This window comes from Hyperolius riggenbachi, chromosome 6 (assembly GCF_040937935.1).
Source record: "Hyperolius riggenbachi isolate aHypRig1 chromosome 6, aHypRig1.pri, whole genome shotgun sequence".
In the NCBI taxonomy this organism is placed as follows: Eukaryota; Metazoa; Chordata; class Amphibia; order Anura; family Hyperoliidae; genus Hyperolius; species Hyperolius riggenbachi.
The window spans coordinates 29,253,617-29,278,750 of record NC_090651.1 but is presented as its reverse complement, the minus strand read 5'-3'; the positions used below and the strand labels follow the sequence as shown (position 1 = coordinate 29,278,750).

Below are 25,134 nucleotides of genomic sequence, written 5' to 3'. Positions count from 1 at the left end.
AATCTAATCCTACCATAGTCATAGTCTAATGTACTACCATATTATATGTATTTATATAGCGCTGACATCTGCTGCAGCACTGTAGTACACAGTCATGTCACTGACTGTCCTCAGAGGAGCTCACAATCTAATCCCTGCTATATTAATATTAAACGGCGGAAGCTATAAATACCCTAGGTAGGCCACTGACAGTCACAGCAGAGGTCTAGTATTGGTACAGTTTAGGCCCCATACACGTACATAACAGGTACAATTTAGTGTTGTCCGGATCATGAACGATTCGGATCTTTGATCCGAATCTATTTTATGAGTCGATCATCCGAATCATCAAAATGAGTGATTCGGATCGCAAAAGGGGCGGGGCCAGGCGCGACACGCCCCCTCTCAGCGGGCAGCGGGGTCCTGGAAGCAGAACACAGAGGGATTGCTCTGTTGGATGGGAGGCAGCCTTGCAGGGAGACAGGTAGATGAGAGAGAGGGGACATGGGTGCCACTGCCAGATATGTGTAGAGCACACATACTGGCTATAACGTGCTGCCCAATATAGGCTGTCTGTTCCGTAGTGCTGCACAGTGATCACATGGGAAGCTTTTGGCTCAGCACAGCTCAGTAACTTTGCAGGCACTGTGATTGAAAGGCAATATAATCCTCCTGCACTCGGCACTAAACAGCTGCACTTATCTTCTGGGAATGCTTTCTTTCACTGTGCGACCTTTTCTTTCAAAGTGTACAGATGAACATATAGGTGAAATATATGTAAAGCATATGACTTCAGCATGTGGGTATTACGTGCAAACATTTCTGCTCTCTGCTCGTCCCTTCTCTGTCCACTCCCTGCCCTCTGTCCATCTTCTCCCCTTCTCTGTGTGTCCACTCCCTCCCCTTCTCCTGTCCACAGACCTGTCCTGCTGTTCATTTCACCCCCGAATGCTTCTGGTAGTAAAATGATCCGAGATTCGGATCAAAGATCCGGATCTCTTCAATGATCCGATTCGAATCATCCGGATCATTGAAAAGATCCGAACTTCCCATCTCTAGTACAATTAGGCAGAAAATAGGCCCCAGTGTACAGGCTGTATACGGGCACAAAACACGGGACAGATCAGCGCTGTGTGATTGGCTCCCCGCCTTTCCTCGCGGCACCCGTGCGGCTCCACCCATCCGCTCAGTACAGTACTTCAGCACCGAGGACAGCGCCTGACACACCTCCCGTGACGTCACCAGCAGTAACCAGGAAGGAGGCTGGTGCTGGAGCTGCGCGTCGGTTCGATGGTTGCCATGGCAGCGCCCTAGCGGCGTCTCCGCTCTGTGAGGATGACAACAAACATGGCGGAGAGCTGCAGCGCGGAGACTGGTCTGTTTACCTTGTGTTTCTATGCTTTGTGGAGGAGGGGGAGGGGAGAGGCCTGACAGGCGTGCTTGTGCTTCAGGTCTGATGACTCAGGGAGGGCTTTAGTGTTACCTCAGCTTTTGTTTCCTCATCTCTGCTCATTGACAGCTGACCGCACATGCTCTCACCCTTCTGACCCGTTACAGGCAGAGGATGATCGTTCTGATGGATTCTGTGTCGAATGTCGATTATCTGACTTGTGCTGAGAATCATTAGATCAGTTCTAAAGCAAATCTGTTGGAAAGTGTAATAAGCGAGCTAATAGCTTGTGCAGATATAATGGGGGATAATACTGTTGTTGTGCTTTGTAATTTTTCTAATTCATATTTTCAATCTCTAATGAGGGTATAGGAAGCAAGTCAGTGACCTTGTGTCACATATTCACTTTCCTTAGTACAATATATGTGAAAATGATCATTAGTGATGTAGGCGAACAGCTCACCTGCATAGGCGAGCTGCTCGCCGCGAATAGCTGACCCTGTACTGCTTCCGGGTCGCAATTTCCCGCAGTAGTATGTATGCCCTGGCCCGGCGGTGCACGCCCTTGATTGCGCGCTTGTGGCCGGGCACACTTTGTGGCAATTAAGGACACGTACCGCCAACCCAGGGCATGCGTACTAATGGGCGCGTACAGACATGGGCATGCGTACTACTGCGGGACCGGGAAGTAGTATGCAGCCAGACTGCCCATAGAGACTCGCTGGCATCTCTAATGATCATATGTATTATTTGTCTTGTCATCCCAAGCTGAAGCTCAAGTCAAGAAAGTAATACTTAAGAAGATGGAAGCCTCTGGATCCCGTAGAGCAGTGTTCCCCAACCCTGTCCTCAAGAGGTAGTTAATCAGTTCTGCTGAGACACTAATTACCTCACCAGTTCATGCTTGTGGTTTTCTGCAAACAGGTACCATTGGTGGGCCTTGAGGATAGTGTTAGGGAACTGCGCTGTAGAGGCTTCCCAGGTCCTTCTCACTCCTGCCGCCACTCACCGGGACCTTCTAGCAGATCCGCCCCACACTTCTCTTTAAAGAGGATCTGTAACCTAAAAAACGTCCCCGGGGGTTACTTACCTTGGGAGGGGGAAGCCTCTGGGTCCTAATGAGGCTCACCCCAATCCTCCTTAGCCTGCAGGATCAAGCACTGGCAGCCCCCGTACATCGGCAACATAAATATTTACCTCCCGCGATCCAGTGCAGGCGCAGTACTGGCTTTCCAATCGGGCTCAAGCGGAAATTGCCGAGCCCGATCGGGTCTGCTGTACTGCGCAGATAGCTTGCCATCTAGTACTGTAGAGCGGAGCCAATCTGGCTTGGCTATTTCCACCTGAGCCTGATCAGAAAGCCACTACTGCGCCTGTGCCGGATCCCGTATAGGTAAATATTGCATGTGCTGCTGCCGACACATCCTTGTCGGCTGTGGCTTGGGGGGGAGTCAGCACTGGATCCGTAAGGCTTAGGAGGATGGGGGGTGCCTTATTAGGATCCAGAGGCTTCCCCCTCCCGAGGTAAGTACCCCCCGGGGATGTTTTTTAGATTACAGATCCTTTTTAGGCAATAGCGCAACCATGCTGGACCTGTGCGATCTTGGCCGCACTTGTGTGGTAGCATGGAGCGGCACAGGTGACTCAGGCTTACTGCGCAGGCACAACTCTACATGCACAGGAGCAGTACGGCCATGCTTGTGTGTGAAGAGGAGCATGGCCTTGATCAGATAACCAACAAGCCCTTGTTGGAAATCTTTGGGGGCTCCACACTTGGCAATGGGGGGCCGGAGGAGGCTGTGGGAAGCCTCCACTGTATCCAGAGGCTTCCTTTTTCTTAGGTATTTCCTTTTAGACCCAAGCTTTGGCTTGGGATCACTATTATTATTATTATTATTATTATTATTATTATTATTATTTAGTATTTATACAGGTCTGACATCTTCCACAGTCCACATACAGTAGGTGATGTTTGTGCATTGATTAGTGAGGTTTTAGAGTCAGTTGGTACATTGAAAGCCACTGATGACCGTTTGAACTGTTATATTTTAGTGGCATATTCCTTGGCCCTCTGGGGTCAGCTGCTTATGGGCCTAAAATAAAGAATCTTCTCTATTACCTGTTTTCATTGTTCGATTGTTTGAAGGACCCAAAGGGGTCCATTTGGTTTGTTTGTAGAATTCACCTTTATGGCGACAGCGCTCTGTTCTGGTCATTGCGAAATTATTGGGATGTTGCGCTACCCATGCACCATACAATCTGATAGTACAATGTTAATTAAATCTTTTTTTGCATCTTTTTAGCTTGAAAGTCAAATTGTCTGAAAAAAATTAGTTAAATATTTCACAGTAAGAAATCTATTGAAAATCATTCTGCAATGTATGGTAGGATTCCTCTCTGGATCGATTTTGGCTAGTAAAGAATTGATTGCAGGGCTGTTAAGTCGGTACAAAAATCATCTGACTCCAGCTTCGACCTTGTTAGTTTATGAAACTACCAACTCCGACTCCAGGTACCCAGAATTGCTCTGACTCTGAGTGGGTACAAAAGTCAACCCATTCCAACTTCCACTCAGTTTAGGAAACCACTGACTCTGACTCCAGGTATCCAAAAATTGCTCCTACTCTGACTACTCAACTCCAGAGCCCCGATTGATTGTTTGGGATCATTGTAATGTTAAAAAAGGTATACTTATAGGATCCACGCAAACTGTACCTCATGTACAGTTTACATGGACCATATAAGTATACAGATAAAAATAGAAAAATAGATACTTGCATAAGAAGAGGGAAGCCTGTTGTTCCTCCAGAGGCTTTCCACGTCCTCCTGACCCCCATAGTTGTCGCACGTGGACCCCCAAAACATATCTGATGAGTTTATCGAATATGTTATTGTGTCCACGCTGTACTATGAATGTACGAATATGGTGGTGCCTGTGTAGTAAGCCAATGTTGTTCGTACACGTGTACCTCACTTTTACTGCTATGGCAGCGTGGTACATGCATAGGCACCGCACATCCCTGTTCATGCATCGAGAGAAACACAGTTGCAATCATAATGAGGATCCTGGGCAGCAGCAGTTGTCTTCAGGACAATTCAGAGGCTTCCATCTTCTTGGGTAAGTATCATATTTTTTTTGCCACTTCAGTTTCTCTCTAAAGCAGGCCTGAATTCAGAACTTCCTCTCTGCTGTAAAAAATAAACAACAGCATAATAACCATTAAAGAAAATGCATTTCTTTGTTACCGCCGATACAAATCCTGCAATAAATTTGCAGTGTATCTACTTCCTGTTTTCATGGAAGCAGGCATATTATTTATGTAGCGGCAACATCTTCCTTTGCGCTGTACAGAGTATGTTGTGTTGCCACTTGTCCTTCAGAGGGGCTCACAGTATAATCCCTACCATAGTCCTATGTCTATGTATGTATCGCGTAGTGTATGTATCATAGTCGAGGGCCAATTTTAGGGGGAAGCCAATTAACTTATCTGTATATTTTTGGGATGTGGGAGAATAGGATTAACATCCTGTGTTTACAAATTAGCTGCTCTGCCGAGGTAGCCAGTTAAAACCACTCAGAGATTAAATTAAAGCTGTGACTTAAAGCTGGGGCAATTAGACAGGCTAAACTCTCTAATACACACAGGGTACATTTCTCTGTGTTTTCCTTCTGTCCTGTGCAAAGGTTCTTGTCCACTTTAATTTACTAAGCACTAGTTTGGTAATACATGGCAGTGGTGGGATGCATTTGTAATACCGTGATCGAAGTTTCAGAATGTATTCCCTGATGAAGCAAGTTTGCAAAACCGGTCAGGAAGGAAACGAGCGACACCTTTTACTCCTTGAACCCATTACTGGCCAGTATACAGGCGCTGTTTTGTTCTGGGGTACCCATGTTTTAGGCCCCGTATGTGAGTATTCCTTTTTATGATTTTATGGTTTTTATGGTTCATTTATCTTCAATAGGCTTGTTCTCATCTAGAGCGTTTTCATTTTTTAAAAAATGCTGGCGATTTTGAAATCGCTCTAAAAGCGCTTGTGCAGTGATTCCCTATGAGAGTGTTCACATATGAGCGTTTCGATTCCAACCCGCTCCAAAAAGCGCTGCCTGTACCATTTTTAAGGCGCTTTGCCTATAATGGAAGGTATAGAGAAAAAAAGCGCTTGAAAAAGCGCTTTGTATATCGATTTCCCGAGCACTTCTACGAATAAATAAATTGGGCTTGATTCACTAAGACAAATAGCATACCTTATCAGAGTTAACATGCCTTATCAGAATTAACACGCCTTATCAAAGTAGCATAGCGAGCGGTACAAACTTATGCATGCTAATTGGCAATGATGAGAGCTCCACTGGCCCCGCCCTGAGCCCCTGTGGGTCCAATCACGTTAAAGGACATTATCCCCACACTTTGATTTGCCCAATAGGCTGCCTGTTACGTGATAGGAAACTTGACAGGCAGCCTATTGGGCCAATCAAAGTGTGGGGATAATGTCCTTTAACGTGATTGGACCCACAGGGGCTCATGGCAGGACGAGTGGAGCTCTCGTCATTGCCAATTAACAGGCATACGTTTGTAGCACTCGCTATGCTACTCTGGTAAGGCGTGTTAACCCTGATAAGGCATGTTAACTCTGATAAGCCGTATTGACTCTGATAAGGCATGCTATTTGTCTAAGTGAATCAAGCCACATTGTATTTATTCATTTCCGGGCGAAAGAGTTCACTTCCTGACTAGTGTCGGTTTTTTTGGTCAGAAAATTTGCAGGTTTTAAAACTAATGTAAGTCAATGCAGCCGTTTCCACTCCATGCAAATTTCCGTAAGTGTGAAAAAATCTGAGGTCCTGCATCATATTTTTGGACGTCACGTAGGCTTTGTATAGGCAACACAATTTTCTGCATTATTTGCGTGAAAATTCGCATTAGATTCATGGTTACAGGCAGTAGTTAGCAGTCATGACTAAGCTGTTACTAGGCAGATTATGTATATTTAACTAATGCAAATTTTCGCGTATGAAAATTTGCATTAAAAAGTTTACAAATTTACATGCGACTTTTCACCAATCAGAAATATGTTATACGATTTTTTGCAGGCGAAAATGTCACGCTACAGTGGAAACGTAGCCTTATAACGCAGGTTACTGCACTGCAATGTTAATCCTATGCGACGCTCACAGTGTGACGTTAAAGTCGCGTTGTAAATGTTGTGCTTATTGTGACGCACTGCTGCAGTGCGTTACCTCTAAACGCAGACATTTACAGATACAGGGAAGCATTGCCTGTATACTCTGCTATATCTACTGTATGCGACAGTAAGGTAACGTTGCAACTCTTTTAGTGGATTGCATTGTAAAGTTGCGCTGCGACTTTAACATCGCCACAAAATGCAACGTCCTACCGTGAATCTAGCCTGAATCTCGCAAATCAAAGAGATTGCCCTTAAAGAGGAACTCCAGTGAAAATAATGTAATAAAAAAGTGCTTCATTTTTACAGTTATTTATGTATACATCATTTAGTCAGTGTTTTCCCATTGTAAAATCTTCCCTCTTCCTGATTTACGTTCTGATATTTATCACATGATGACATTTTTACTGCTAGCAGGTAGGCTTGAAAGATAAATCGAATTTAAACCGAAATCGCGATCACCAAGATCACAATTTTGGAATCGGCAATGCGCATGCGGCCCGCAGCGTTGGACATACCTTCCGCACAAGTCGAAACGCTGTCTGTCCTCTATCGTTGTCTTCCGGCTCTTGTTTTTGGCAAAACTCCGGGTTCCTGTATGTCACATGACATACAGGAAGTATTCTGTGCATTAGAGCCTGCAGGAGGCGAAATGGATAGACGGGCATCGCTGGACTCGTGCTGGAAGCTATGTCCAGAACTGATGCAGCTTGGGGGACAGAGGAGGCACAGAGAGACACAGAGCGGGCACAGAGACACAGGAGACACAGAGCAGGCACAGAGACACAGAGGGGGCGTAAAGGGAGATACAGAGAGAAACCAAGTGGGCGCAGAGACACAAAGGGGTCAAGAGAGAGACCCAGAGAAGGCATAAAGAGGCAAAGGGGGCACAAAGAGAGACGGGGACAGAGGAGTAACAAACAGGGACAGAGAAGTAACAAGAGGCGGAACAAAGCTTGATTTGAAGGAAATCGTGAATCAAATCGAAATCGTAATTTCAGACAGAAATCGCTCAATTTCATTTTTTCCTACAATCATTCAGGCCTACTGGCAGGTGATGTCTGTGAAAGGAGATGCTGCTTGCTTTTTTGGCAGTTAGAAACAGCTGTAAACAGCTAAAGAAAAAATTAGTAGTATGTGCGCTTCTCTTACAAATACGTCCCTTACACTCACAATTTAGCACACGGTTTTGATGGTTCGCTATACTGTGGGTGGGTATGTCCACCCTCAAGACTAAAGTTGTTAGAATCAGTATGGCGCTCAACATCAATCAGTGCCAATACATAAAGGTATAACCAATCAATAAAACACCAGTGTATAACGTCCAGGCAAGTTCATCAAAGTTAACCAGTTCCTATTTTTATGATATCAGTCCATCCTCGACATATCCCATATAGTCCTGCTATTTCAACCTGCAACTACCAGATAGATTCAATGCTCTCACCAGATGTGCTGTCTGATAGGTTAAAATCAGCATGTAGCGCTTTGTTATTAGGATTAACCTCCTTAGGATCTTGTGCTTCTTCCGGATAATGGCTCAGAGACAAATAAAGGGAGCAAACATAGCGTGAACCAGTCTTGGAAGTCACTCACAACACCCTTATTCCTCTCCCCACATCCAGCACCGTGCAGGCACTGTATTAGTTTAACACCCTGGTGAATATAAGCATAATTCCACGCTCACCAGATTCCCAGGCTGACTCTGCATGAGACCAGCATAAGCGCTTGGTGGGATCATGATGAGTCATGATGAGTCATACGTGATGAAACTGGTAGGGCGGGGCCTCAGTCGCGGTGCTGGAGACGCTAAACTCAGAGCGGCGGCGGTGAGGATGTTCTTTTTTTTAATGAAATGCGCATAACTTTTATTGAAATGTGAGTGCACTTTTAAGTGGTTTTATGCTTTATTAAACGGTATTACGCTATAGAAAGTATTTTTGGAGTTTTTAAGGGAGAAAAAGTCTGTGAATCCAGAGGATACTGGGAGTATTCCCACCAAGCGCTTATGCTGGTCTCATGCAGAGTCAGCCTGGGAATCTGGTGAGCGTGGAATTATGCTTATTTTCACCAGGGTGTTAAACTAATACAGTGTCTGCACGGTGCTGGATGTGGGCAGAGGAATAAGGGTGTTGTGACTTCCAAGACTGGTTCACGCTATGTTTGCTCCCTTTATTTGTCTCTGAGCCATTATCAGGAAGAAGCACAAGATCCTAAGAAGGTTAATCCTAATAACAAAGCGCTACATGCTGATTTTAACCTATCAGACAACACATCTGGTGAGAGCATTGAATCTATCTGATAATTGCAATTTGAAATAGCAGGACTATATGGGATGTGTCGAGGATGGACTGATATCATAAAAATAGGAACTGGTTAACTTTGATGAACTTGCCTGGACGTTATACACTGGTGTTTTATTGATTGGTTATACCTTTATGTATTGGCACTGATTGATGTTGAGCGCCATACTGATTACAACTTTAGCTGTAAACAGCTGTTATTTCCCACAATGCAATGAGGTTCACAGACAGGAAACTGTCAGGACCATGGTCCTGACATCACACTGTGGGAGGGGTTTCACCACAATTCTAGCTATACAGAGCCCCCTGATGATCTGTTTGAGAAAAGGAAAAGATTTCTCATAGGAAAGGGGGTATCAGCTACTGATTGGGATAAAGTTCAATTCTTGGTTACGATTTCTCTTTAACTAGTACACTATCCAGCCACTGCATTAGTATGGCAATACGTGGCAATGGTAATTGGTGCATTTGTAAGAACGTGAGTGAAGTTTCGGAATTAGCAGTTGAAGAAGCAGAACGTTAAATTATTTGGAATAGGCAGAATACTTGTTTTTTAGCCATGCTAATTATCCAGAGCCCTCTCTCTGCCTCACTTGTGCTTGAAGCCCTCTACGCCCAAGAAGAGCGATGACGTACTCTCTCCGGTGTCACTGCCATTAGACATTATTATGTATTGTCACCATAGTACGGCTGTCAGGATTAGTCATGTCCATGGCATGTTATTAAATATCCCAAGTTGTGATTACTCTTGTTTTTTTGTTAATTTTATTTTTATTTTTCTCATTAAAATGGGAGCAATGCAACGAAGTGCTAATTACCAGTAATAATTATTGTTACCATGTAACATTTCAGTGTCACAGACCTGCCACACTTAGCTAATTATTACTAATGGATTATTGTTATGATAATTAACCGCTTACATAGTTGTGAAGATGGAGACTTCATTTATACCACTAATCATATAGTATTATTTATTAATTAGACCCCTTTCAGTATCACAATGGAAGTGAAACACTCTGTTCCTCTTTGGGTTGAAACCTGGAAACGTCTTTGTGGGCGGTTTGTAGAAGCAGCTTAAATATTGCCTAAAATGGCTTCAATGTGTTAAACAATAAAGTTGCTTTTAATTAAGGGGGGGGGGGGGGGTTGTATCAGACAAATTATAGACTCCAAAATGTAGCTACAAAGCGGCAATGCAAGAAAAAAGGGTGCAGCAGCACTTTGCGGAAAAAAATGGTTCCGCCTTGGACACCTGCTGTAACAGCCACAGTTAGCAGCAAAGAAAGGAATTTTGGGCACATGTCGGTGGCTGTTATTTACCTTGTTTGCCACAAATTACGGCTTTTATAAATGCCACAATATGCGGCAAACAAGTATAATTTCGGTACCTTCAAGCACTGACATTGTTTGCAACACTTCACAGTTTTACGGTAGAATGGGGAGGAAAGGTTTAAGGTTAGGCACCACCAGGCCGGGTCCTAAGGTTATGCACCACTAGGGGGGTCTTAGGTTTAGGCACTACTGGGGGGGGTCTTAGGCACCACCGGCGGAGGGGGGTCTTAGGGTTAGGCACCACCGGGGAGGGGGGGTCTTAGGGTTAGGAACTACCGGGGGGCTATTAGAGTTAGGCACCATCAGGAGGGTCTTAGGGTTAGGCATTGGTAGAGGAAGGGTTCAGTGTGAGAGTAGGGTTAGGTTTAGCCATAGTAAAATATTGGTAACTATTACCATATTTTACTATTAGAATTCAGTAGTAGAATATTGCTAATCTTAGCAATCTTCTACTAGCAGCATTCCCAGCACCCTTTTTTCTAAGAGCCCTTTGTACATGTATGCTTAAAGTGACACTTAAGTCAAACAAAAAAAATGAGTTTTACTCACCTAGGGCTTCCAATAGCCCCCTGCAGCTGTCCGGTGCCCTCGCTGTCTCCCTCCGATCCTCCTGGCCCCGCCAGCAGCCACTTCCTGTTTCGGTGACAGGAGCTGACAGGCTGGGGACGCGAGTGATTCTTCGCGTTCCTAGACACATTAGCACCCTCTATGCTGCTATATGGTATATGATATATGCTATAGCAGCATAGATGGCACTATTGTGGCCAGGAACGCGAAGAATCACTCGCGTCCCCAGCCTGTCAGCTCCTGTCACCGAAACAGGAAGTGGCTGCCAACCGGGCCAGGAGGATCGGAGGAAGATGGCGAGGGCACCGGACAGCTGCAGCGGGCTATTGGAAGCCCCAGGTGAGTAAAACTAATTTTTTTTTGTGACTTAAGTGTCCCTTTAAAGGGAGCCTTTTCGCAAAGTTACAGTAAATCGCAATTAAAAGTAAAAAATATTTTAGTTTTAAGTGAAATGAGGGAGAGCAATTAAAACTAGTCATGGATCAGAACTGTTCCGCACTCTGCGTAAAATGTTTTTCTTGCTTATTTCCTTGCCAATATTTCAAAGATTTTCCCACATCCTGTCTGTTGCTACATATAAAAGGGGTGCCATAAGAATGTTTGCTTAGGGGTGGAAAACCTGAGGAATGGAACTTCACAGAGACCAAGTAAAGAGTAAATCTTTCTTCTCCCTGATTTAGATTCTGACATTTATCACATGGTGACATTTTTACTGCTAGCAGGTGATGTCACTGGAAGTGGATGGAAGGAGATGCTGCTTGCTTTTTTGACAGTTAGAAACAGCTGTTATTTCCCACAATGCAATGAGGTTCACAGACAGGAAACTGTCAGGACCATGGTCCTGACATCACACTGTGCTAGAGGTTTCACCGCAATATCAGCCATACAGACCCCCTGATGATCCGTTTGAGAAAAGGAAAAGATTTCTCATAGGAAAGGGGGTATCAGCTACTGATTGGGATGAAGTTCAATTCTTGGTTACGGTTTCTCTTTAAGTGTGCTTTAGAAGAACCGGTAAATCTTAGATTCTCAAAAGAATAGCATGCACAGACGTCTTTGCAAGCGCACACTACAACCGCCACCTACATCGTGAACAACAGCACCGCCAAAAGCCTGAGCATGCACACCACAACCGCTGCCTACAGCATTCACGCCACTACCGCCCAACGCCTGCCTGGGTGCACACCAAAGCCTGTGTGTGCACATTGCAACCACCGCAGTGCAGCCTCACATATCAATTAGTGGCTGATGCTCATTAGGGTTGTTATGGTAACCCAGCCAAGTTTACAGAATCCTTCACTTGCTGCATACCATCACATTGCTATTATGTTGCCCTTGTCGCTACATCCCTGCTCTCTGTACACACATTGGCCCTGCCTTCTCCCAGCATCCCCTGCAGCATGTTCCCCGGTGATGGGTGGGTCTCCCGCTCCCCCTCCTTCCTGCCATTGCTACTCAGCAGCATGCTCCCCGGGGACTAGTGGGTTTCCAATCTGCCATCGCTGTCCCGCCAATTGGGAGGCGTGGTGATTTGGCTGGGACTTGGGACTGAGTGGCCAATGAGTGTGATTCTCCACCGCCCACAGTCTGCGCGTGGGCACCCCACAGTGCGTCCGTGCATACTAGCAAGTGTGGATTAGTAACATAGATATACAAATAGATTTTATTAAAATAATAATAATTAAGGTTTGCATTTATACTGTAATTGCTAGCTCAGTGTTCTCCCCAGAATTTTTTTTCCAGCCGGGTGGCATGAAAAAGTAGCCGGGTGGGGCGAGATGAAAGAATGCAGGGCCAGTGCTTCTCTGCACATTTCTGCTTAAAGCAGAGGTGGAGTTGAGCCAATGACAGCCGGGTGCTCACCAAAACTAGCCGGGTGGAGCACCCGGCTAAAAGAGCCTGGGGAGAACACTGTAGCTAAATGCTTGCTGCTGTAACTGTTATTATTATTTATAAAGCGCCAACATCTTATGTAGCGCTGTACAGAGTATATATTGTCTTGTCACTTAACTATTCCTCAGATTTAATCCCTACCATAGTCAAATGTCTATGTCTGTATTGTGTAGTGTATGTATCGTAGTCTAGGGCCAATTTTTTAGAGGGAAACTAATTCCAGGTACAACTCACGTTGTACTTGGCGAAAAATAAACGATTCCGATTCTGAATTAAGTTATCTGTATGTCTTTGGGGTGTGGGAGGTAACCAAAGTGCCCGGAGGAAACCTGCACAGACACAAGGAGAACATACAAACTGTGCAGATAGTTCCCTGGCTGGGATTCGAACTGGGCACTCAGAGCTGCAAGGCAAGAGTGCTAACCACTATGCTGCCCACTGTTTATCTGATAGCTTTATGATGCACACACAGAGTCACTGAGCAGTCGCACGTATGCTGATTCAGCCTTTAGACATCAGTGTCATGGGGTCATGATGGACAGGGACTGAACTTGACAGCCAAAGTACCGATAACTGGCCAGTAGTCGCGGCGTTCACTCACAGGCGTGTCTATTGGCATTGAGTGTTTGTATCATTTGGTAATGTCATTATTTTAATTAGATAGAGATTATGAAAACTCTACAGCATTTCATTCCCAGAAGCGGTCACAGCAAGCACAGGTTGATCCTACGCATGGGAATATGTGCAGGAGACGCTGTGTTCCTATTTTCCTTCATGTCACACATCATTCTGTCATCTGGTGACCCTTGTGCAGCTGTGCACAGGCCGTGACGTTGGTGACAGCACACTTCAGGAAGATTGACAGATGACTTGGCATGAGGTGACATCACACCTAGAACAGGGTCAGGAGACAGCGAATAGTCGTCACACAGGCTGCTGTGTCTAGAGACTGACAGTCTTCCCTTTCAGAAAACAACTGGAGGTGCCCGATTGCTATAAAACAATGTGAAAACTGTTTAAAAATGAAGGTGCTTGTTGGCCTACCTGAATGAGGTCTATAAAAAGCGTTAATTCAAGGAAATGTATTCAGGTCGAAGGACAACGTGTTTCGCAGCTAAAAGCAGCTTCGTCAGGTCAATACAGTGCCAAAAAGTGAAGTAGTGGTGCTTGGAACGATAACGACCGCCTTTGTGTAGAATCCAGTATGTGGGTGACAGCTCCCAACCTCTTTTGACCACTCAGCCAGCGATCCAACCTGGCAGGTCGCTTCTGCCAAGCTATGGTCGAGAGCATCTTTCTCCCCACTTACCCGCCCCAACATGACATCGCAACCAGCTACTCCATTGTCTCTCCCTGCCACAACTCCCCCCCCCCCCCATAGCAACAGAACACATTGCTAGAGTGCAGGCCCGTGAAGTGTCTGTACAGTAGTGTTGGCCCTACAATGTTGGGCAACATTGATTTTACCTGCGTACAGGCCTTTTTATCCCTATTTCTTTGCTGCCTCTGCTTTGGTAGGACCCTAACCTGTGACCTGTACAGAATTCCCAGCTTTGACGGTTGCTCAGATGTGGTCATTTGGGTAGCTCAATAAAAATAACTTCAAAGGAAAAACAAAATCAACCTCTGCAAGGAAAAGAAAACACACCCTCAGCTGCTACAAGGCCAGCTAGTATTGGTAGGCGTTGAGTTAAGTCTTGTACCTGACTTGTGCCAGGCTGATTTTCATAAAAAGGTCCCTCCAGAGCTCTGCAGTCTGCCGCTATAATCAAATCAGTGTAGGAGTTGTGTCAGGGAGATCTGTGATTTCGTTTTTTCACTTTGCTCTTTGTTCATGAAATGTTTTTCTTCTAATGAGGACATATTTTTATGAGTAACACAGGAAAAGAAAAGTATGGATAAGCTTTACTTTGCTCTGCTAGAGTCAAGAAATGTACTTTTTTCATGCTAAGGGTAATTACAGGCTCACCTAGAATTCCAGAACTAAGTTATTTCTGAATTCTGTTATATTTCTTCTTACCATGTTAGATTTTTGAACCTGACTTGTTCCAAGTGTATTTCGTGCTAGCATCCAATAGTTTCAAGCATTACTAAATCGAGAGAAAGACAATAGACCTGAACCCATGGAGGCTTGTTACCTTATTACCTTATTCCGAGAAGCCTGATACTGCTTCTTTTGTTTGGTAAACCCCCCAAACCCCCGTTGCGGTGCTCTTCTCTCACCAGCCTTCCGGAAGTTTCACCCAGCAGTGATGAGCATTTTTGAACTGTGCATGAGCGAGTTCTGAAAGAACATCCGAAGTGAAAATAAACTGCTGAGAAAAACAATTGTATCTATCCTCCTTCTCCTAATTTTTTTTTTTTTTTTTTTTTTTTTTAAAGATATCCCACAGTTTTATTTCCAATTTAAAACTAGTTTTTCAGTTTTTTACTGTTTCATTGTCTCCACTCAATGACACCTTCATTAAAGTATGCCAGAGCTCAAATCTATGAATTATTGACCCCTTTTTTATCTCTTTCTTGCTCTCAGAAGCCATTTACTGACAGGAACGTGGTTTATGGCTGTAATTACTTATCAGTGAGGCTTATGTTATAGTCTGACCCAGGCCGACCCGGACAGAAATTGTCATTTCCATACCTGATGTTTAACTCTTTCAGGCAGAGAAAGAAAAAAGGAACGCAGCCAAGTTATTTATGTTTGGTACTGCACATACATGTGTCTATCTCATCATGTCACATGTCACCTCGATTGTCCTTGAAGTACGCATGTGCAGTGAAACAAAAAAACCCTTGTGTATGATCTGCGTATGTTTGTTTGCATGTGTGGTTCAGAACGTAGGCATGCGCAGTTTCACACTGCAGCTGAGGGAACTTCTGAGAGTCTACACCACATGACCCGGGGGAGGGGAGGCCACACGACCCAGGGGAGGGGAGGGAGGAGATTTGGAGACTTGGCTGGCGCACACAAATTTTAAAAGATTTCATGCTGAAATCGTTTGAAAATATGTTTGTAGTGTGTGAAGGGCTTCAAGCATATAGATCCCCCTCCGATCAGATAATGATCGGGAAGGGATCTATCTGTTGGCCATATCAACCAGTGTATGATCAGCATAAGGAAATTGGCCCTTCATTGGCTTGATACACCGTGTGTAAGAGTGGCTGCAGTTTACATTTTCCAAGTGTCTCCGCCCACTTATTAGTTATGGGGCTAAAAAGTATCCTATATGTTATTTCAGGTAATGTACTATGTGTGTGCCAAATTTCATTCAGCGTGATTGAGTAACAAACATCCAAACTTTCGCATTTATAATACGAGTGAGATAATTTGTAACCTTGTAGAAGACCAGTAGGACGTCGCTGAATGTGTCCTGATTTTTGCAGCATGGAATTTTGTCAGGTTTCGTAGATAGACAAAGACAGATGAGGTCAGAGGTACTGATAATGAGAGGCTCTTCTCAAACCTCAAATAAATGCAACTCTCAGCTCTTTACCATGACCTTGGACTTGGACCTCTTCCAACGTAGCCACAATTCTTTTTATTTATTTCTTGTGCTGGGAAAATGATTTTTTAATGCCACAATTCTTTTTATTTCTTGTGCTGGAAGATGAGTTTTAAATGCCACAATTCTTTTTCGCTTATAACAAATATTGTATGTTCTCTACCTAAGCACTTTTGAACTTTGGCTTTACGATGTCTCCTCATCACCCGAAGTCTGATATGTGATGTGACAGACATCCCTCATGCAGGCTTTATTTATTTCTGGCACTGTATTTGGCCTGAGGAAGTGGGCAAGCACCCACAAAACGCGTTGTCTAGTGCTTGATATAATTAGTTTATTCCGTATACATATTTGTCATCATTGAGGTTAGGAGTACCCTCACCTTCACAACCAAGTTGGAGTTCTTTTGCCAACAGTGTGACCAGCGTCCAGTGTATCTGGACACCCGAGTGGAGTCGGGGTCATTGATTTCCACCTGCCTCCAGTGATTAGTTGCTCGCCTGCAACCTCTGTGAGTACCACTCTTCACCACTATTTTAACAATCCTTGCCATTGTTTATTACGCTATTGGGGCTCCCGTTGTCTCTGTGTTTTTTCTCCAGGGTGTCTCCTTTGGTCACCCTACACAACTGTATGGTATGTAATGTTTTAGCAAACAAGGGGCTTGATTCACTAAGGCAAATAGCATGCCTTATCAGACTTAACAATCATTGTCCGAGTTAGAACACTTTATCAGAGTAGCATGGTGAGCGCTACGAACTTATGCCTGCTAATTGGCAATGACAAGCGCTACACTCGTCCTGCCCTGGGCCCCTGCGGGTCCAATCACTTTAAAGGACATTATCCCCGCTTCTTGATTGGCCCACTAGGCTGCCTGTCACTTGACAGGAAACTTGACTGGCAGCCTATTGGGCCAATCAAAGTGTGCGGATAATGTCCTTTAAAATGATTGGACCCTCAGGGGTTTAGGGCAGGATGAGTGGAGCTCGCGTCATTGCCAATTAGCAGGCATAGGGTCGTAGTGCTCGCTATGCTACTCTGATAAGGGATGTTAAGTCTGATAAGGTGTGTCAACTCTGATAAGGCATGTTAACTCTGATAAGGCATTCTATTTGTGACAGTACTGCGCATGCGCGGTTTAGAGTTAGAAAACCACAGATGTGCAGTACTGTCACACAGGCGTGATGACGTGTATCGGCCGGCGTGATGACGCCAGGGAACCTCCCGACCTACGGTGGGCTGGAAAAAAGCCCCAGGTAAGTACCAATTTTGTTTATTTTTACTTTTCAGGGTCCCTTTAAGATCTGGGGAGTGTCTTGATCACAGGTCTAACATTTTATTGTTTTGGTCTCTGAGGCTCTTCTTTCTCAATTTCATCTCGTGACCTTCTGGAAAATATGCAGATCATTATCAAATTGTGCCTGGATTGGTGCTCTTAAGGAGGTAGTGATGAGAGATGTTGGGAGGTGTGTAGTCCAGAGGAGTCCCAAAACTTCCTATGGATACAGGAAAAACACAGAGAGAGACCAGGAGCCCCTTATGGTGTAGTACAGTAACATCAGGTTCTGGATAAATACAAGGGCTTCATTCACTAAACCGTGATAACTCATATCGCTGCCGTTTTTGCGCGCATTTTCGCGTTTGCGTGTTATCACAAATTTGCGTGCGCAAATGCGGATTTTCGCGGGAAAAGATATCGTTTTCGGGTGAAAATTCACGTTTGCGTACAAAAACGTGCATTGGCGCCCCCAATTTTGCGATCGCGCACAAACGAGAAAATGCGGGCGAAAATGGCCATGATATGGGTTATCACGGTTTAGTAAATCAATCCCAAAGTGATGAGTTACTCACAAAGGTGGGCTGCAAGACCAGCAACCACAGTATAAAAGCAAGTGAGGAAATCCCGTCCCCACTTGGGTTCTTTGTCTTCAAATGTACGGGTCGCACTCCAGAAAAAACTATTGTTTGGGTACAAAAAACAACCAGTTGACAGCAGCCTCTAATAGCTAGGGGGCTGTAACCAGTATCACTGGGAGAGAGAACGTGCCCCAAAAAACCATGGATGTAATAAATATAAAATGGCTTACCCGTTACCCCTAAAAAGAAGGGACAACGCCAATATTAGAAAGAAATTTTAATAATCAGACTCAAAATGATAACGCATTGGCAGAGTACAGTTATTTTTGGGGTGTCCTCTCCCTCCCTGTGATGAATACAAATGTTATTCTCGGCAATGTTTTTGGCAGAATTGTGAGTGATCCTACTCCCTTGGACCAGAAGCTACCCTACACATGAATTATGTCAGGATGTCTCGCCGTTGGTATGGCACCTCTTACCTTAAAGTTCTTGGCGATTCAGTAAATGGTTCTTTCTAGTAGAATATACTTAGAAGCAATTTTCTTGCATGTGAGGCCATTTTGATGCAAAGCGGTGATTGCTGCATGCATTACCTTGGAGATAACCATTGCTAACACAAGAAGACAATGCTTTCAAGTATATCTTCCCTCCTTTTTAATAGCAATCAGTCTGTCCTTGTAGTTCACTGAGAACGGTAGAGTGATTTCAGCTGCACCCGTCCACATCTTCAGTTGATCATCCCTGCTGATATGTCTATGCTGAAATTACGTTATTTTTTGCAAGGGCAAAAATACAGTAACGTGGGTTTTCATGATTAGGTAAACGTTTAATGCATTTGGAACACTTTGCAATGAATGCATGTGATTCCTTTGAATAATAAGGCTCTCGTGATCAGATTATGGTCTAAGCATGGCCGAGAAGCATAAGTTGGTCAAGCAGGATTCCAGTAATTCTTGGGAGGATCAAGTGATCAATCTAAGTCTGAATATGGCTGGGGAGGTCCTAGTGGTATAGCTGGGGAGACTTAGTTTAGGAGGTAGGGTCAGACAATGCCTGGGGAGGTCCTGGTGATCAGGCAAGGCCTGTGTATGGCTCGGTAGGACTAGGCGGTCAGGCAGCATTAGAGTATGGCTTGTGAGACACAGTTTATGAGGTAGGGTCAGATAATGGCGGGGAAGGTCCTGGGAGTCAAAGTCCAAATAAGGCTGGGGGGGGGGGGGGGTCCTGGTGGTCAGGCAGAGCCTGAGTATAGATATGGAGGACTAGGTGGTCAGGTAGCATCGGAGTATGGCTTGTGAGACACAGTTTATGAGGTAGGATCAGATAATGGCTGGGAAGGTCCTGGTGGTCAGGCAGAGCCTGAGTATTGCTCGGGAGGACCATGTAGTCCCGCAGAATCAGAGTATGGTTGAGGAGACTCAGCATAAAGTATTGCTCAGGAGGTTAAGGAGATCCTGCAAGGTCAGAGTATTGCTTAAGAGGCTCAAGTGTTTAGGCAGGTCCTGAGTATGACTAGGGAGGCTCAGTTAATCAGGCTGGATCTGAGTATGGTTGGGGAGGTTTAGGCAATTCAACAGGATTGAGGTTCAGCTGAGGTGAGGTTCAGCTGAAGAAGCTGAAGTGAGCAGGAAGGTCAGAGTATAGCTAAGAAAGTAGAGAGGGTCAGGCAAGATCAGAATATAGCTGAGTAGGCTCAGGTGGTCAGGCAGGGTCAAAATGTAGCTTAGGAAGTGTAGTCAGGTTTCCTATATGTGTTACCTGTAGCCCTTCTGATTTGTCACCCACATTCCTTCCTTTTCCTATCCTGTAAGTGCCATTTGGATGTCTGTGTCCTCTAATCTAGATGGACTCAGTCCTGCCTTGTATTGATAGCAAATTATGTATCTCGGGAAAGAAAATACTATAAAGATGCCCATACTTCAGATAATGTATGGGCAGGGCCGGATTTGTATTTTCCAGCGCCCTAGGCCGGCTGTCACCAACCGCCCCCCCCCCCCATTCTGTCCAACTCTGACTAGTTTGAACGCCCCCCCCCCCCCCCTCTGTTTTGCTGCTTTGCCCCGTTCAGAGGCGGGACAAGGTCCTCCAGCACCCAAGGCTGAGACACCAAAGTGCGCCCCTCCGTCCCTGCACCCCAGCCGTCACACACTGATTGCTAATAGACTAAGAGACACCCCAGGGCCCCCAACACCTTAATCTCTACTTATCTGGCTTGTCACTTCCATGTATCTCCTTTTCTTATTTCTTTCTGCTTCAAACACAATTAGGAATGACAGCTGAATGAATTGTGCACCCCCTCCTACACTGCGCCCTGAGGTTGGAGCCTCTCCAGCCTGTGCCTCGGCCCGGCCCTGCCCGTTCAACAAAGAAGCAGTGCATGCTCTGTCCACTCCATGTAATTTTGCGCTCCTGTCTGCATGCACAGCAGGCGATAGTGTTCTGGGCTTGCATACTTCAGAAATGATGCTCATGTATGAGCACTCAGCAGCACTTGTCAAGTACACATACCCATAACACTCCCTCGGCTCCTGTGCACATGCATACAGGAGTGCAAAATCACAAGGAGCCCCAGTGGACAGCGCTGCTTCTTTGTGCTCTGTGCAACTAGCTGTAGTCAGAGCCACAAACGGGACAGAGGAGTGCAATGGAGAGAAGCCCATCCAACACAGAGTCCAGGTAAGTAGAAGGTTCTGACACTACACACACTGGCAAAGATGTAGTGTAATGCTAGGTACACATGATGCAGTTTTCTGACAGATTTACTGTCAGGTCGATTATTTCCATCATGTCTGATCTAATTTCAATTTGTTAATCAATTTGCTGTTCACTTCTATGAAAAAACATTAAGAAAATTGATTGGAAAGCAGATCGGACATGTTTGAAATAGTGGATGTGACAGTAAATCTGTCAGAAAATTGCATTGTGTGTACCCAGCATAAGCTCAGGTGTACTTTACACAGTGACAATTTAGCACTTAAGACAGATCTTAAAATAAGTCAGCAGAAAGTTTTGTAACAGAATAACACTTTTTATTGGCTAACCAAAAGAAAAACAGTCAGAGCCGTCTTCAGACTTGTGTACAAGATGTTAGGCACACAGCTATATATACAGTCAGCAGGAGATCCATTGATTGTTTTGTAAATGTAAATAAATGTAACACAGTTGTCATTCTGTTTCAAATCATCCTGCTTTCACTGATGGCTAACACAGAACTTTGCTGGCAAAAAATGCCAGGAAAGAGTTAAACTGTAGGACAAAGAATGTTGTTGTCATTCTCTAGGAGGAAAAAAAAAAGCCATAAATTTGACAGGTCTGAGGTCTTTAACAGCATTGACCTACTGTAATAAACTAACATCAGTCAGCGAGGGGGAGAGCTGCTAATTCCTGCCCATGAATGCGTGCTGCATGAAAAAAACTTATCGGAACTCAACAGTTCTGCTACTTGAGCCGATATATTTTTCTTCTCACAGCAGATTGTTTGTCCCCTCTTATCATACAGGTAACAGCAGATTCTGACTGCCATAACACACACTTTGCACAAGTAAGAGAGATGCAGGGATCTCTGGAATTCAGGCAGACCAGAGCAAAGCAGGAGAGGTGATTTACTTTGACATGTGACCTCTTATCTCTCCAAGTCCTGCGCCCTGCTAATTTTTATCGCCCTAGGCCTTGGCCTCTGTGACCTTCCCAGAAATCTGGCCCTGTGTATGGGCAGATTTACCAAGAGACAGATCTCTCTCTGGTCGAAAGATCGAATCAGATCAGAGATAGAACTATTGGGTGCCATAAACCACAGACCGATTCCCGATCAATTTCAGGATAAAATCTTTCAGGAATCGGCCATGTGACGTCACCTCCCTGCCCCCGGCTGCTGTCCCTCCTACTGTACATGTACCCTCCCCATGCCCCGTGCAATTATGTAATCTTACCTGCCACCGTCTGCTGCTGTCTCCACTCTCCTGCCAGATTTGCACTTTCTTATTCTCCCTGAAGGGGTTGAACATTCACGTATGCAAATGACAGTTTCTCTGTAGTCAGGTACTAGTCAGACGATAGCGTAATTCTCACTGATTACATCCATAAAACTGTTGCCTGGCAGAAAACAGCTGTCGAGTGCAGGGGATAAATAAAAAGGTCAATAGATCATAGATTGTAGCTCTTGGAAACTAAAGACTGTGTCATTCAGCTGATACAATAAAACATTAAACTTAGGTTTTTAGCTTTTAAACAGAAAATAAAACCGTGGGATTCAAAAAAAAAGTCATGTTTAGGCATAGGAGGATATATATTGTTTATCTCATCGGTTTATTTTCAGTTCAGGTTTGCTTTAAGATGGAAGGACATTTGCTTGCCGCGTTTTGTGTTTAGAAAACTTTGTTCAGCATTAGCCCATTTTAGCTATACAAGCAAAGTTACTGGCTATAGACCAACACTAGCAGAAGCAATCAGAGTACAGTGGTCTGCCTGGCAGCATATTAGAGGCCAGTTCACACTACATTTACACAGATATACAAACTCAGCAACAATTCTTTCCCCTTTTTTTTGTCATTATCATTAGTATATTTTTTTCCATTTTCTATTTGGACACACATGGCTTCTTGCAGTATATCAGCGCTTTGTCTCTCCTTCCTCCTCCTCCTCCTCGTCAGGACGGTGATGGGATTCTTAAGCCACGGGGCTGAGAACTGGTTCATTTACCAAGTGCTGAGTACTGCTATTTATAAAGAGGCATTTCCTTACCGGTTACCAGCAAGCCACATAATTGTGCAGTAAAATGGAGCGTTCTGTGCAAATAATGCATAAAATGACTGTGGAAGTGCAAAATGATTGCATCCTCACAAGAAGGAAAAATACAATGTAAAAATAGTTGGCATGCAATCATAGAGCGGCGTTATTTTTAGATTGCTTCCTCTCCGTTATAATCACCGCGTCTTACATAAGAGAGTCTCAGTACAGCGAGACAGCGCGGATCGTCAGCTCCTTGAACCGGTCTTCATGTGAAAGAGATCTCGCTGTTAGTCGTCCTGGCGTTCTTTTTGTTCGGGAACGGCGGGATGCGGTTTATTTGGCTGTACAGTACTTAAAATTATAGATGCTGATATCTAGGGCAGAGGAGGCGGCTTGTAATGTTGAAATAGTTGGATAGGCTAGAAAAGATACCAAATATTTTGTTTTTGAACAAAAAAAAGAGACTTTGTGATGAACACAACACACAGCCACTAAAGCAAACCTAAAGAAAAAAAATGATATAAGAATTGTGTGTGTAGTACAGATAATGAATAGAACATTAGTAGCATTGAAAAGAGTCTCATATTTTTATTTTCAGTTATGTAGCTTTTTTTTTTTTTTTATAACATTGCATTGGACTGTCACAGTTTCAGTTTTAGAACCACACTACAAGCATGGTGGTGGGAGTGTCATGGTTTGGGGCTGCATGAATGTTGCCAGCACTCAGGAGCTACGATTCATTGAGGGAACCAGGAATGCCAACATGTACTGTTGGCATGTACAACATGCACTTCATTTCTGTAACAGGCAGTGGCTTAGCTAAGGAGCTATGGGCCCCTGTGCGAGTTTTACATGGGGCCCCCCCAAGCACTCTACATAACAATTGATATGGCACACCAAAATCTGCCAATGGTAACTACAGTGTCAGAAGTGCAAGGAGGGGATGGGGATCAGCTTGTTTATGATTACTACTAATAAAAGCACTTATAGAAATGATTATTACCAACATAGAACCAATAGAGAACTAATTCTGTAGTTGAGGGCGGGATCCAAGGACCCCGATGCGGTCGCTAACCTCTGCACCCCCTATTGATACACCACTGGTAAAGGGTAAAGGTGCTGGACTGGCCAAGCATGTCTCCTGACTTTAACTGTAATGAGCTTCTATGGGACATCCTCTAACCCACAGGTGTCGAACTCCAGGCCTGGAGGGCTAGATCCATGTTTAGGATGGACTGAGAAAGAGAAAAATGTGTTCTACCTGATGGACCACACCTTTTCTGATTCCGACCCATCAATTAATTTGAGCTGTGTGAAAAATGTGTAAGGACCTCGTCCCTCGCAGGACCGGTTTGACATCCCTGCTCTAATGGAAGGTTGAGGAGCGCAAGGTCTCTAACAACCACCAGCTTCGACATGGAGGAGGGAAAGAGGATTCCTGTGACAGTGACTTCAGACAATTTTTTTAGCAGGACTCATACTATATAAACCTATGTTTATCTCATCTAGGGCCTAATGCTGTAAACTCTGGCAAATCTGCTGTGAGCAGGCAACTTTATCATTACTAGCACAGGGGCAGCACTGGCCATTAACCCTCAGGCCACATATTCTACCGCAATAACGCGCACGTTGCTATGGTAATGCACATTATGTCACGCTTGGGTTAACCCAGTAACCCATTAAGGGTTACCGGTCAGTGCTTCCCAGGTTTCTAGATACTCACCAAAGAAGAGGGAAAGCTCTGGATCGCATAGAAGCTTCCTGGTCCTCTCTGTGTCCTCATTCCAGATCTGTCCCTCTGATGAAATTATTCGACCTGCAGATCGGATACATCTTTTGGCCCTCCTTGGGCGTGCCCTTGAGTACTTCTGAAGACGAGTAGATCCGTATTGTGCACACGGGAGCCAACACTTGCATGCGCAGTGTGGATGTACCCGTCTTCTAAAGCGCTCATGGTAATTTTTTGCCTATTCAGAGGACTGAGGGTATAACTGGGTGAATAGTTATAGTAGTACATTTCTCCCAGAATTTACACAATGGTCTCAATTCACTAAGCTTATTGCCTGTCTTTAATAACGTTTCTGAATGGTTTCTAGAGTTATCACCATGGTGACGAGGCATGTAGTATTCAGGAAACATTTTACCTCAGGCAAACCTAAAGTTAACTCTGTTAATTCTGTGTTTAAAGGGATACTGTAGGGGGTCGGGGGAAAATGAGTTGAACTCACTCGGGGCTTCTAATGGTCCCCCGCAGACATCCTGTGCCCGCGCAGCCACTCACCGATGCTCCGGCCCCGCCTCCGATTTACTTCTGGAATTTTAGACTTTAAAGTCTGAAAACCACTGTGCCTGCATTGCCGTGTCCTCGATCCCGCTGATGTCACCAGGAGCATACTACGCA

The 25,134-nt window shown here is 44.6% G+C and overlaps 1 protein-coding gene across 7 annotated transcripts in view; it reads left to right on the top strand.

The window, feature by feature from the left end:
- The first annotated feature begins 389 nt into the window (after window positions 1-389).
- AGBL4 (AGBL carboxypeptidase 4) overlaps window positions 390-25,134 on the top strand; it is a 2,106,705-nt gene continuing 2,081,960 nt past the window's right edge. For 6 of the 7 annotated variants that reach the window (XM_068239042.1, XM_068239046.1, XM_068239045.1 and 3 more), the window contains exon 1: window positions 1,198-1,354. In XM_068239042.1, the coding sequence (XP_068095143.1) occupies window positions 1,315-1,354 (40 nt within the window). In that variant the 5' untranslated portion in view covers window positions 1,198-1,314. Of the gene's footprint in view, window positions 464-1,197; window positions 1,355-25,134 lie in introns of those variants that run through there. The other variant, XM_068239049.1, reaches the window with a different exon arrangement.